General features: G+C 33.5%; 1 protein-coding gene and 1 pseudogene across 3 annotated transcripts in view; both read left to right on the top strand.

The window, feature by feature from the left end:
• Window positions 1–2199, top strand: part of Rab27b (RAB27B, member RAS oncogene family) — a 148920-nt gene extending 146721 nt beyond the window's left edge. For all 3 annotated transcript variants that reach the window (XM_010611514.3, XM_010611515.3, XM_010611513.3), the window contains one exon: window positions 1197–2199. In XM_010611514.3, the coding sequence (XP_010609816.1) occupies window positions 1197–1386 (190 nt within the window). In that variant the 3' untranslated portion in view covers window positions 1387–2199. The remainder of the gene's footprint in view (window positions 1–1196) is intronic.
• Window positions 2200–10810: 8611 nt separating this feature from the next.
• LOC117283812 lies at window positions 10811–10903 on the top strand (annotated as a pseudogene).
• Window positions 10904–13852: the final 2949 nt, after the last annotated feature.

The raw sequence follows: 13852 nt of genomic DNA, 5'->3' as shown, positions 1-13852 counted from the left end.
ATGACTTAATAATAATAGCACTTAACATTTACTGGATCTCTTTTACATGCTAGTAACTATTCTTCTTTTAACTCATTTAATTCCTCATAACTACATGTAGGAGATGCTACAGTTATCTGATTTTAGAGATAAAGAATTGATTCGCAGAGAGATTAAGTATTTTATGGAAGGCCATGCAAATACAAGGAACAGAGCTGAAATTCTGTTCAGGCCACCTGAGATCATGCTCATGTTCTTAAACACTGTAGGTATGCTACTGCCTTATAACAGTTACCATCAGAATCCTAACATGGACAGGATAATGTTGCCCTTATCCTAGCTGAGCTTGAATGACAGCTAAAACAAATGGAAAAACAAATCCATGTAATCATAGATTGGCTTCCACACAAGAGTTGGTCATTAATTTAAAACAGTTTCATCATATCTGCCAATTTTTTACTAAAAGATTCTCACTTAGAGCTTTAAAATTTACATCTTTTTGGGACTCTTTATAAAAAACCTGCATTCATGTAAATATCTTAATCAATACATGCCTAACTCATAATGCATCAGATTTCTGATGATTGATTGAAATAGAAGTGGTATTTTAATAGTGGCATTGATTGCTAGTTCAGGCATTTTTCCTAGCCTTTGTTTTTAAAATAGTAATAATGCCTTGATTTCAACTCCTGACTACCTCCTGAAGCAGTTCCCTTGACCATATAGCTGGTTAGAATACTAAAGAGTAGCCCATCAGTTTTTCTCATTAAGAAAAATACAGGGATATTTCCAACTTATCCAACAGAAACATGATTTCACAATTTCCCTGCCACCCACAATTTTACATGTGCAATTCACCTATACATCTTGAATCTTTTCTGATTTCTTCTTTTTAAAAATACTTGTCATTAACATTTTGTGAGAAAATGTACTATTCACTTTCTTGGTATTTTTTCAACAATAAGTTTCAAAGGTCTACTGAATAGCATGATAACTGCATTTAATAGTCATAAATTGTATTCTTAAAACCTGTCAAGAAAGTCAATGTTAAAACAAAAATAACTATGTGAAGTAATTTATCTGTTAATTAGCTAGATTTTACTGTTCCACACAGTGTATATATACTTCAGAACATCATGTTATATATTATAAATATATATATGTACATATACAATTCTGTCAGTTTTAAATACATATATATCATTTTTCTATATTAGCATACCATATTTTGAGACAAGTGCAGCGACTGGACAGAATGTAGAGAAATCTGTGGAAACCCTTCTGGACTTAATAATGAAACGAATGGAACAGTGTGTGGAGAAGACACAGGTTCCCGATGGTGTCAATGGTGGAAGTTCTGGAAAACTAGATGGGGAGAAGCCGGCAGAGAGGAAATGTGCCTGCTAGACTCTACATAGGAGCTGATAATCAAGAAACCCCACCCAAATATTATTTCTGAAAACAGTGACAAACCACAAATTGTTGCTGAGTAGACCATGCACAACAGCGTGTTTTTCTTTTTCACCCAGAAAAATCTATTTTAAGAAACAAGAATAATCAAGTGTTCAAAAGAACTGACCAGTTATTCTTGAGTCCTTTCCCTCCCCGCCAAAATCAGATTTCCTAAGATGATCTAACCATCATGGATGTTCAAATATTTTTATAAAGAAGTATAATATATGAGTATATGTAAGAAATAAATATCAAAGAGATTTTAAAAAGAGATTCAAACATTACCTTGTCACATTGGCGAAAGGAATAGGCTACTTATGGACAAATGTAGAAAGATTTTTAAAGTTTGCATTTATTTATATAAAATGACTCATACATCCAAATTGCATTGGGGAAAACATATTGGCTAAAACTGGTTACGCAATGAAAAATCCTATGTGGTTCTTAAGAGGGATGTTACTATATGTACACAGTAAGTTGAACTGAATCATTTATAAGGTTATAAGTGGGTGAATGTCAGAATTCTGCTGAATTAGGAGATTATATAGTAATACAATTTTTATAGTCCTAAGTGGCAGACAGATGAGAACAGGACTGTGAATGAATGACAGTTAGTACAAGATAAATGCCTTGGAAGAAAAAACCAAAAATATAGGAATATGGCATTTGTACAACTGAAATTAAATGTATCTGTTATAGATGTCTGGAAGAGTTACTCAAATTTCACTCAAGCCACTTAGAAGCTGACATTATCAGTAGGGATTAAAAGGAAATCTAAAGGTTTCCATTTCCAACAACACTTTATTTTTTTTCAGAAAATGTGGTAAATAATAACAAAGACAGACAAGCCCCTGCTATATATATTAAATATCCCTTATTTAACCTAAAATTTAAAGATAAAATATACTGTTGATCTAAAACACAAGCAACTATTAATTATGGGTTTTCTTTCAGTTTACAAAAGCATTAGAAAGTCTAATTCACGTTTTTCCTTTCAACCTTCACCTACCCCTGACTTTGAATCATTTGCAAAAATTTTAAGTGTGCCGCTTTTTAGATCAACAATGTCAGAATAATGATAGATGGTCACTCTGAATTTTCATGTCATTAATCATATAAAAATTGATGATACCTCATTCTTTCTTACAGTATGTTGTTACTCTGTCTAAGGAAAAAATAATCTATAGCTGAACTGTGAGGGCTGGGCCTGGATGAAGCTGTATCTTATCTCACCAAAAATGTGGTTACTTGCTTTGTATATAAAGCTGCCTTTTCTTTCTAAAAATTATCACAAAGGTATTTTCTATTGACCATTTCTTATAATCATGTACACTAAAACTAATACATTAGCTTTTGATCTTAGTTTCTGATACAAGCCATTCCTGATATATAATTTATTTAGAAATATCAGTCAATTTAATCAATAATAAAGGCAATTACTTCATGTTTTTTTCTTTTTACTATGAGTATGATATTTGGCAGGACCATTCATTTTCCTAAAATTTTTTTCCTACTAAACCTAGTTTTTTCATACTCTGTATATTCATGTTGTCAAGTTATAGATATTAGTGACCCTAAAAATCCCAGTTCCCTCTTTAACCTGTCCCACAACTTCCATGTGCAATTGAATCAGTTTCAGAACCACAGAAAGATCCAAGATTATAACTATTTTTATTTTTAGGATGAACTGGACCCAGAAATGTGCCACAAAACAAAACAGTTTGCAAGGTTTTATGAGAGTGGTCCCCAGTGTAATTTTCAGTGTTAACCTGGGCAGTGTTAACTAAGCCTTTAGCACTGTGCCGGCTTCTAAGTTTGTTTGATTGTGATTTTCAGTGGTGTTTTCTCTAGAATGCTCTTTGTGATCTCATTGCCTGTGCCATGAAGATATAAAGTTATTAGCTAAATATTTAAGATATTTGTTCTAGAAGGAAGGAGAGAAAACCTTGTAATCATTGCTGTCACAAAATTTGGTGAATTTTTGTGATTGATTTGAGTTTCTTTGGGGGGGATTCAAATTGTGATACTCCTGCCTTTCCATAATAAGAATGCACTTTTATAAAAATGCTAAAGATATTCTTGTTGGATATGAATTTCATTTACTATTCACTTTCCAGTTATATGATTGATATAATGTGCCAAGATTCTGTCATTGTCAATTATCTAATGAGTATTTTTCAGGACCTATTTTAAGATTGTTATTTGATAGCTAGAGAAGGAAGCAGAGGGTGATGATGCCCATAATTATAGAACTATGCCTGTAAAAATAACAATTATTGGGTAATAATCTCAAGAGGAAGGAAATTTAAAACTGACAAGAAAATTAAAATGTTATCCTACTTTTAAGTAAATACTTGATCTAAAAATATTTTCCCTGTAAAATTTGACATGTAACCCTAAAATCAAAGTAGCCATTATTATAAAATCCTTCTTTCATTATTTCAAGGTCAATAATAGTTCTATAAAATTCATTTCCAATTTGAAATTTACCTGGTGCCACGAATACAGGCTGCTTTAAATAAGTCCACATTCTTTTTATCCCACAGTGGTACTTATTTTCATCCAAGACGTGTCCTGTTAGTGAATGTCTCCAAACGCTTTAGTAAACCACATCGTATTTTGAAGAAATGTTTAAAATGTACATGAAATATAGGAGTCTTGAGAGAGAACTCCTTTCTAGAGTGTTTACACTGGTTTGATGTTTACATCATCCTAGCTCAGTGCCTCAAATACTTCTGTGACCAAATTTGTCTTCAACCACAGCTCATCTCCTCTATTCTCTTTTTAGGAAGGCCTTACTGAGATACTAACACAGCTAAAGGTCTTCTGATATCTTCAGGAAAGGATGCAGTGACTTTATTGGAATTTGGAGATTGTTACCACCTTCTCTTGGTTTCCTAGTTTACTTCTCACAGAGTGGGAAGACATGAGACTGTTAACTGATTAGGTACAGGGCTATCTTTTAATGTAAAAACAGAAAGCCTTTTAAAAACATAACAAACGTAATCATGAGAACGTAATGTTTGTCTTGCTCTGATGATGGTAACAAGTCATGAATTAAAGAAAATATTGAGTGTTGGGAATTGAATTTATCTATTAAGAATTTTAAAACTCTTGTAAGTTACCACTGTAGCCAATTATCTTTCATTTCCATATTATCAGCTATCACACTGCAAACAGTTTGACAGCAGCATTTTCTAAAGTATTTTATCTGTTATACTTTACCAAATGGACCATTCTGTGTGTCTGTGTTGTGTTTCTAATATAGCTGTTTGCCACCCTGTACAGATTAGAAGAAATGGGCAAGAGTTTTTATCAGTGCTTTCATTTTCCCTTTATAAGAAATAGAAGCTTGACTATAAAGACATGAGTACATTAAAAACTAATGTAACAGGCACACTTTGAATTTACCTAAACTGCAAATTGAGTCTGTTGGTAATCAACAAATTTGATGAATCCTATATTGTCTTCACCACTATAACAAAAGTTAGAAGCACTATAGTGCACTGAACACAATGCATAGTATATAATATGCAATATTTGTATCTGTGAAATAAGATCATTCATTGTTCTAAATCTCTGTTCATTTTAAAACAGATGCATGTGCTTTCACTGATGTGTATCGTACCATAAATTCAAGGAAAACATCATCCATAAAGGATTTCAAATTGATATTATAACACTCAAAATATGAAAAATTATATTCTAATTTCTTGTTTCCTACTATATGTAATAACTTTAAGAGGGAATTTGAGAGCCGATGCTAGCCAAAGTGATAAAAGAGTTTGTCTTTTACCTTCTACTACCAAGCTTTGCAGTACTGTCTAGTATGTTTGCATATTTTAGGGAAAGATTTATCATTTCTAATGATGCTAAGATGCTATCTATATTTGAAAGGTTGTCTAACAATTTTCCACAGGTTATATTTTCTTCTTTGTCTTTGATCAAGTTGACACCGGCTCGTTTCTTGAGAGAGTGTTGCTCTCTTACAACATAAACATAGATATAGAATGTTACCTTATATGAATGTTTGTCTCAATGCTTTATAAATCTCTAAGGCTGCTTATCTCATAATGTAAAAATGATAAAATTATTGGATGCATTGAACATTTTATGAAATTATTGCCTTTTAATTCTTGGGTGAAGGCCTCTCCAAAATGACACAGCTGAGCAAAAACTGTGAAGAGAAATGAGTTTAAAGTGGGCTAAATTATACTCTTTAATACAGGAGAATATGAAGAAAGCTATCAGTTGATTTTTAGAAAAATAAACATTGGAGTGTTTACAACTAGATCCATGGAAAATACTCATTTTAATTTAACTAGAGGTTATGCCCTTAAAATTCAGCTAATAAAATATTCAAATATCAAATATTTCATTAGTGTCATCAAAATTCAGGATATTTAAAAACATTTAGTTTACTATCTATGAATCTAACAGCCTCATAAATTATACCTGGACTACATTTTTAGGGAATAACACCCTATATGTGCTTTTTTAGAGTTCTTTGTCCCAATAGTCCATGGTTAAGATACTTTTAAACTTCATGCATAGAGAAAAGCATTAACAAAAAATAAGCAAACAAAACCATCAGTACTAAAATAGTGGGACTAGAGACAATGTGAAAGGTATATAAAGGAATTTATCAAGTGACTTAAATTTGGTTTCCTGGTTCCTTTCTTTTCCAAAACATCTAGGAAGTCATAGCTAATATCTCGGAGCTGAGTTAATCTGTAAGGCTTATTAATACATTCTGTAAGAACCAGCATATCTGATCTTAACTAAATGGATCCCTTATTTCACCAGTGGCTACTGCCCTTATATTTGTTGGCACATTAAAATATTGTCTGTAATCTATATGCTTATCCTGATTTTTTCTGAGTGACTTTTCCCAAAATACTCTGAACGAAAGCCTAGTGTTGTAGAAAGAAAAAGTATCCTTGGGGACCATAGTATGTCATTTAATATCTTAGTGGCTTCTTATATGAATTTATAAAACCTGAGTGCCTCAAAGGGTCCACAGCAGGCTCAAGTGCGAATATATTAAAACTGTTTTATAAATTATATTCCATCTCATAAACAGACACTTACCACAAACTAAAACTGAGTTACAAAGTCATAATCTGTACCCCTTGTAAGAAAAATAGCAAGAACAACTAATTTCGATAGGTGCACTAGAAACTACAAATGGGCAGTCACCTTGAGGTCCCTGTATTTGACTGAAAATGTTGAATATATCTCAACATTGAAAAAAACATGAGCTGTCCTTCAACCTGTATGTTATCTTGTATTTCTTTCAAAGAAATCAAATCAGTTACAGATACTATATTATAACATGGTCAAAGCCTTCTGTACAAATAGGGCTTTTGTGTCTATAACCTTGTACAAGATTCTGATTGCATTTGAGATGAAGAAAAATAAATTATTCTGCTTGAATTAATGTGTTAAAAGTAGACAATATTCTATTAAAATAACACTGAAGTGCTTTACTGTAGCCTACTAGTTTTCCTTTGAGTAATATTATCCTCGTTTTTAACTAGGCATGTTTTGTCTGTCTTCTACACAGATCTCTGTTTCGTCCAATGCTTTGAATGTAACTTAAAACTTTGAACTTGGAGTTTTTATTTTGTATGCCCCTGAGTAGACTGTGGCTCCTGGCAAACACAGTTAGGTCATTATTTTGTTGTACCAAAGTTCTAGTGGCTTCAGAGATTCTAGCATCCAATGATTCTGTGGTGTGTGGGTTTGAATACCATGGTTGAGAAATGTATTCAGTGATTGTTTCTGCACACTTTTCAAATAAAAATGCATTTTTATCAATAATTTCATGTATTCAAAGGAACTTTATGTCTGTGCTGAAGTTGGATATGTGGTCAGTTGGGGAACATTTCAGTATCAACATGAAAGTGTGTCACATTAAAAATGGGTGGGAAATGAGGACGGATTTGGAATGCCCTACTGATTTATATTCATCTCCCTAAATTTTCTCATTAATTATTTAAAGACTGGGCTTTGCAAATAAAATCTTCTAATACTTTTCAATGATGCTCCTATTGAAATCAGCACTTGACATGATGTTGAAGCATCCTACGGCGCAGTAGTACTTCACTGAGTACACTGCTGAGTGGGTGGCGGTGTCTCCCTTGATCACAGACTGGTAAAAGCCTGTTTTCAAGGCCAATTCAAGACCACAGCCATGCAGCTTCCTTTACAGGGCTCATTAGCAAAGGATTCCTTGTTCCCAGAGTGGATCTCCCTCCATATGCTACTTGGAGAGGCTCTGCCAAGATAATGATGAGTTTTTATTAAAGATAAACAACTCTCCCAAGTGCAAGCAAATAAATCCTTGGCACTATTTTCACAACTTTACTCCCAAGTAGCCATAATGCTTTTTCATATAGGCAGCATCTTTTGCCCCTGGCTTTATCATAAATTATTAAAGATAAATCATTAGGGGCTCACCTTCCCTACTGGTTTTATAGAAATTTTAAAAGTCATAGCACAACCTATACTGGAAAAGACAGAGCATTCCTATATTCGCTCTGTGTAATTGTAGGGTTTCTGCTTGTAAAAACATATGCAAGGTGGGCTGTGTTATCCACAGTTGTTTATATTAAAGAGAATTCCACTTCTAATACAGATTGCTATTTGTGGAGAGTCAGCTGCAATAAGACTGCAAGCACTGCTGTCCTGTTAGAAATGCATTTAGGTAACTTGCATCATGTTTTTAGAAGACAACACAAAGTGTTTCGACCCAAGGTACTGGAATGGTTTTTTGGATAGCAATCACATTTCTACAATTATCACAACATTAAGCCATTTCCTCAAATCACTGACAGAAAAAAAATCATTTTCTTTACTTAACGGCTGATAAGAAGTAGCAGCAGCCTGGTTACAACAGAGCGTGGCAATGTGACGGATCCCCAGAGAAGCACTGTGAGCTCGTTCATTCTGATGAGAAAGTGACCCCCAAAGAATGACTCCAGATTGTGCTAGTTAATGCTTTGGATAAGGGCACGTGCCACTGGCTCCTGCTCAGGAACCGCTGTCCTTTCTCCTCCCCTCACTTCCAAGAGCAGTTGATTCTGAGGCCTCTGGGCCAACAAGTTCAGTCAAAACCGGACCAGTTAACTGAGCCACCTAAGAGCCAGGTTCCCTTCACTGCCTCTTTCAGAGAACATGGGCTTTCTCCATTTACTTGGGCAGAGTCTTAAATATCCTCAGCTTTCCACTGCTCAGAATTCAAAGATGCACTGGAAAGAGAAGTTATAATTAAATAAAAGGGATGATTCTACAAAGAAAATATGAAAGAATACACCACATGGAGGAGCATTTAGACAATATTGGGACTCACTCTTAGATCCCTACCCATGTGGCTCTGTCACCAATACAACTGGTTTGTTCCTTCCCCTGAGCTCGTGCACCCACGTGAGCAATGACTGGACTGCTTTGACCAAATAACAAACAAATTCTTCCTGTTCTTGCTTAAATGTTCATTTCAAAGAGGGAGGTCTTATTTTAGATTACTGACCCATTAAGCTACCATTTGTTCAATTATTGCCCAATTTAAAATTTTAACTACATTCTGTCATCCCTGGTAACTCCTCTCCGTTACTTGCTTTATTTTAATCACAGTTCAACAAACATCTTTGACTTTATTATCTTTTCCTTATCATTGGAATATATTCAAGTGAAGGTGAAGATTATTTCTGTCCATCTTTTTGGCCACTCCCTGTCCCCACTGCCCACCTGCTGCTGTAACACTAACCCCTAGAACCTGTCCTAGAAACAAGCGGCACTCTGCAAACATCTGCCGTAAACTAAAAGCAATAAAGCTTAGCTGGAAAACCGATTGGGTGGACTTACTAACTTTTTCTTTTCTGTTTGTTTTACTTTATTAATCACTCTCTATAATATTCTGCACACATTTAAGTTGCACAATTGAATGACTTTTGTCTTTGAACATACCCAGGGAAAACATCATTATAAAGACATTGACAATTCCTTGTCCATATTTCTCTGTGTCCCTTTGCAGTCTTTCCCTTCCTCAACTCCTGTTCCCAGGCTGTCAAGGAAAGGGTTAACAATGACACTCAGCAAAATGCAGGTGTTCATGGAAATGACCTGGGCTACCTGCCTTGCTGCCTTGCTACAAAGAGGCTGGCTGTCTCCTGAGAAAAGAATGTAACTGTGGACACCCAAAGGACTGATCTTTTCCAGGCTCTAGCCTGTGCTAGGAACAACACCTTCCAGACACGCAAGTCTGTTGGCAGCCAACAACCTTTGTGTAAACTCTGTATATATGGCTGGAAAAACTCAAGTGCAGCTCAGTGAACCTCACCAGTGCCAGCCATCCTGCTCTGCTTAGGATGCTCAAGGTAACTCTTCCCTTTGTTTCCCATGTCCTTTCCCCCATCACTGATGTGGTAATGTAACTCTGCTTTCTTCTTTGCTCTTTGCTCGCTAATAAATGCTTTACATGTATGTACTGTCAGAGTGATTCTTCTCTGTTTGTGTGGATCTGAACCTCAAATTTCTATGGCCACATGTATGTGACTCCTTGCTGCCACACAGGCAAATACTGATTTGTCATCATGAGATCCTATATCTTTTTTCTTCTTCTTCTTCTTTTTTAACTTAGCATAATGATTTGAGGTCTATCTATTGTATATATTTGTTTGTTGATGGTTTGGTTCTTTACTTTCATTAGTCCACTGTATGAGTGCACCACGCTTTGCTTATTCTTCTATTAATGGACATTTGGTTTTAGCTTTTGGCTCTCACAAATAAAAATAGTATGAAAATTCATGTAGAAATCTTTCAATGGACAAAAGCTCTTGTTCTTCTTTGGTAAAATCCAAGGAATTGAAGGAAGGGTTAGATCATGTGATAAACATATATTTAAACATTTTAAGAAATAACCTGATTTTCAAAAAGGTTCTACCATTTTTTTGTTCCCACCAGGAATGTACAGTAAATTGTTTCCTCCAATCCTCAGTAGTAACCCATCTTCTTCATTTTAGCTGTTCTGATGGCTGTCTAGTGGTATCTTATAGTGGTTTTAATTTGTATTTTTCTAACAAGTAATCTGTTAAACATCTTTTCATGTATGTAATTATGATTTGTATCTTATTTTACAAAATAAGTGTCCCATCATCTTAATCCATTTTATTTGTTTGTCTTATTATTGTGATATGTTAAGCATTCGTTTTATCTGAAATTCTGGATATAAATTCTGTACATATTATGAATAATTTTTCTAATCCTGTGGCTTTCTTTTTTGTTTACTTGTGCCTGTGACAGAGCAAAATATTTGAATTTATTGAAACCCAACTAAAATGTTTTTATGGTTGATGGTCTTTGAATATATTAGAATCTTATTACTTCTCGGCCTTTTGGCTGAGATCAAGTGTAGAATCTTTCCTATTTTAATATTGCAAAGGTAATCTAGGTTTTCTCCTACAAATTCTATAGTTTCAGCTTTGCATTTAGGCATATTGTCCATTTTGCTTAATTGTTGTGCATGGTATGAGGTAATGTTTTCTCTGCCTTCCAGATACTCCTGGTATTTCTAATACCATTGAGAAGACTTTCCTTCCCTCCTTGAATAGCCTTGACACCTTTGACAAAAATCAGTCAATTGCATTCATTAGTCATTTCATACATTAGAATTCTATTAATTACATGAAACACACACAAAAGCTCTATTTTTGCTTGTCAAATCTGTATCTTTCATTTGTGTTTGCTTTTCATGTGATATTCCAATGGCTAGGATATCAGTGCAGGCACATTTATCATTTTCCATTGTTATTGGGGAAAAGGATTGGCTTTTCACTATTCATAATATTACCTGAAGGCTTGTCATATTTATTATACAATTATAAATAATTGTCATTATTTATTTTTTTCATCCTGAAGTTTATTGGTACATTTTAGGTATACAGTACAGTTACATTCATCATTGGGATCTTGCACCTTTACATGATGTATCTTGGTTCTTAATTTTTCCCCATCCCCCTGCCTTCCCTTCACCCCCCACCTTTCCCTGTTTACAAAGACTTTGTTACCATTTTTTCCCTTTTTTTCTCATGTTTCCTTTTCCTTTATCTTTCCCCAACCACTCCCACTTCCCTTTTTATAAGAATGATAATTTTTTCTATGATTCCCAGCTCCTTTCAAGTTTTTTCGTGAATTGGTAATTGATTCTGTTAAATATTTTTATTACAATAATAAAATCATTTTCTGCATTCTGCGTATTAATCAGTGAATTACACTGATTACATTTCTAATAAGAAACTAAATATATCCCTACATTACATCTCAATCTGTCACAAATCTATAAATTTAAACACTTCTGAATGTAGAGGAAAATAAATATCTTTCTTTTCCACATTAGATTTATAGCTGAGGATGTTATAACAAAAGACAAACTAACAAAAGGAAAACATGCAAATTTATTTAACATGGGCACCCTTATAAGGAAATGAAGATCCAAAGAAATGGACAAGCTGTATGTATATATATATATATTTTTTTTTTTGGTACATTTTAGGTATACAGTATAGTTACCTTCATTATTGGGATCCTTTACATAACAGGTCTTGGTTAATCTGTATATTTTTAATGCTAGACTTGATAAATAGTTGTGGAGAAATATGATTGGACAAAGAAGGTACAAAATAGGAATAAATTGGAAGAGACTGAGCAAGGTTGTTTCTTTTGATTTTTTTCTGAATCCCTGTATCTTTAGAAATAAGGATATTACTATCTGGGTAATCAAGGAGAGCTTTTTAATGAGTGCCTTGTAGGAAAAGGTTGGAAAAATCCTTGCTAGGTTTTACAATTTGCTTCAGAGGAGAAAGTAGGAAGGTAAAATGAATTTCCTGGTTCTGCTCTTTTCTCAAATGCCATTGCCAAATGTGAAGATAGCATGTCTTGACCTCCATAAAAACTATATACTTCAATAATAAAGCAGTTGAGGGCTGGGGATTTAGCTCAGTGGTGCCACCACCTGCCTTTTAAGGGAAAGTCCCCAGTTTGATCCCTGATACCTCCCCAAATAAAAATTAAATTTAATTTAAAAATAAAGCAGTTGAAATGATTATTTAAATCTTTATCATATCCTTAATATTTTACACAAAAATAAAGGGATAGAAGGAGGGAAGGAAGAAAAGAAGGAAAGAGGGAAAACAAGGAGGGATGAAAGAATAAAGGAATTACAATAGTCATTAGTTGGAGCACTTAAATTCTGGGTGGCTAGCATAACTACTGAGACATTAATAATGGCATGTATTTATTTGCAAGTCAGAAGAGAGATAGAGATTTTAAATGGAAGAAATACAAAAAAATTTGAAAAGCATATGTGTTCCTCTTTGTTTCATAGACAACTATGTTTTAAAATTTATCATGAGAACATAATAGATTTATTTTGTTGTTAATTTGGATCCAGGAAAAATTAGCAGAAAAATTCAGGAAACTATTCAAATATCTTCATTGATAAAGACAATCCATACATAATACATATTATATGGAATGAACAATCACATAAATACTACTTAATTTATTCATGCCTAAAGATTGCAATGTAAAAAGAAATAAAAACTAAAAACTAAAAACTATAACATCACTTCTCTTTATTGCAAGGCATTTTATGTGCAGTTATTCAAAGGATACTTATACTACCTCAATTTTTGTAGTTCAGATATTTTTAATGATAACTTGTGTGTATACGGTTATACGATCAAAGTACAACCGAATTTCTTCTCATTTCCTGACTTCATGTATGAACTTAATACTCCCTCAGACATTGAATTAGTATAATTAGAAGTACAGTTACTTAAAATGCAATTGATATTTCTTGTCCTATATTTTCTATACAGTACTGGTTTCAGGCTAATAAATTTCGTTATCCATTGTAATCTTTTGCTTTATCACACAAATGTTTATTTAGAAATATAACTTAAATGATAAAAAGCTAAAACAATAAGGACACAAGAAATAAAATATGACAAATAAATGATAAGACTATAAAATATTATCTTACTATAAAGATTCTCTTGTATTTGAAGAGTTAGATCTCCTCAGGCTTCTAAAACTCACTGTTGTTACTTTCAGGAAATCCAAAGTCCATTCCAAAGTGAACCTGGAGTTCTGACGAGCAGGAGTAGGTCTCAGCTGCACTATGCTAACCTGTACCTCCATATTAAAAAATAGTGTAATAAAACCAGAATTAAACTCAACAACAATATCTTCCTACTTTTAACTTTAGAATAAATTATTCTAATGGAAATCATCAAAATTTTGGGGTACTTTTGAACACTCCAAAATCCATGCGATGATGACAGGTATAAGAGGAACCAAAGCGATCTTCAAGTGAAAATTAAATTCTTTTTTTTTTTTTTTTTTTTTTTTTTTTTTTTTT

The sequence above is a fragment of the Fukomys damarensis genome, unplaced genomic scaffold (assembly GCF_012274545.1).
Source record: "Fukomys damarensis isolate Sample0158 unplaced genomic scaffold, DMR_v1.0_HiC HiC_scaffold_30, whole genome shotgun sequence".
Lineage (NCBI taxonomy): Eukaryota > Metazoa > Chordata > Mammalia > Rodentia > Bathyergidae > Fukomys > Fukomys damarensis.
This window is presented reverse-complemented; position numbering and strand designations above follow the sequence as displayed.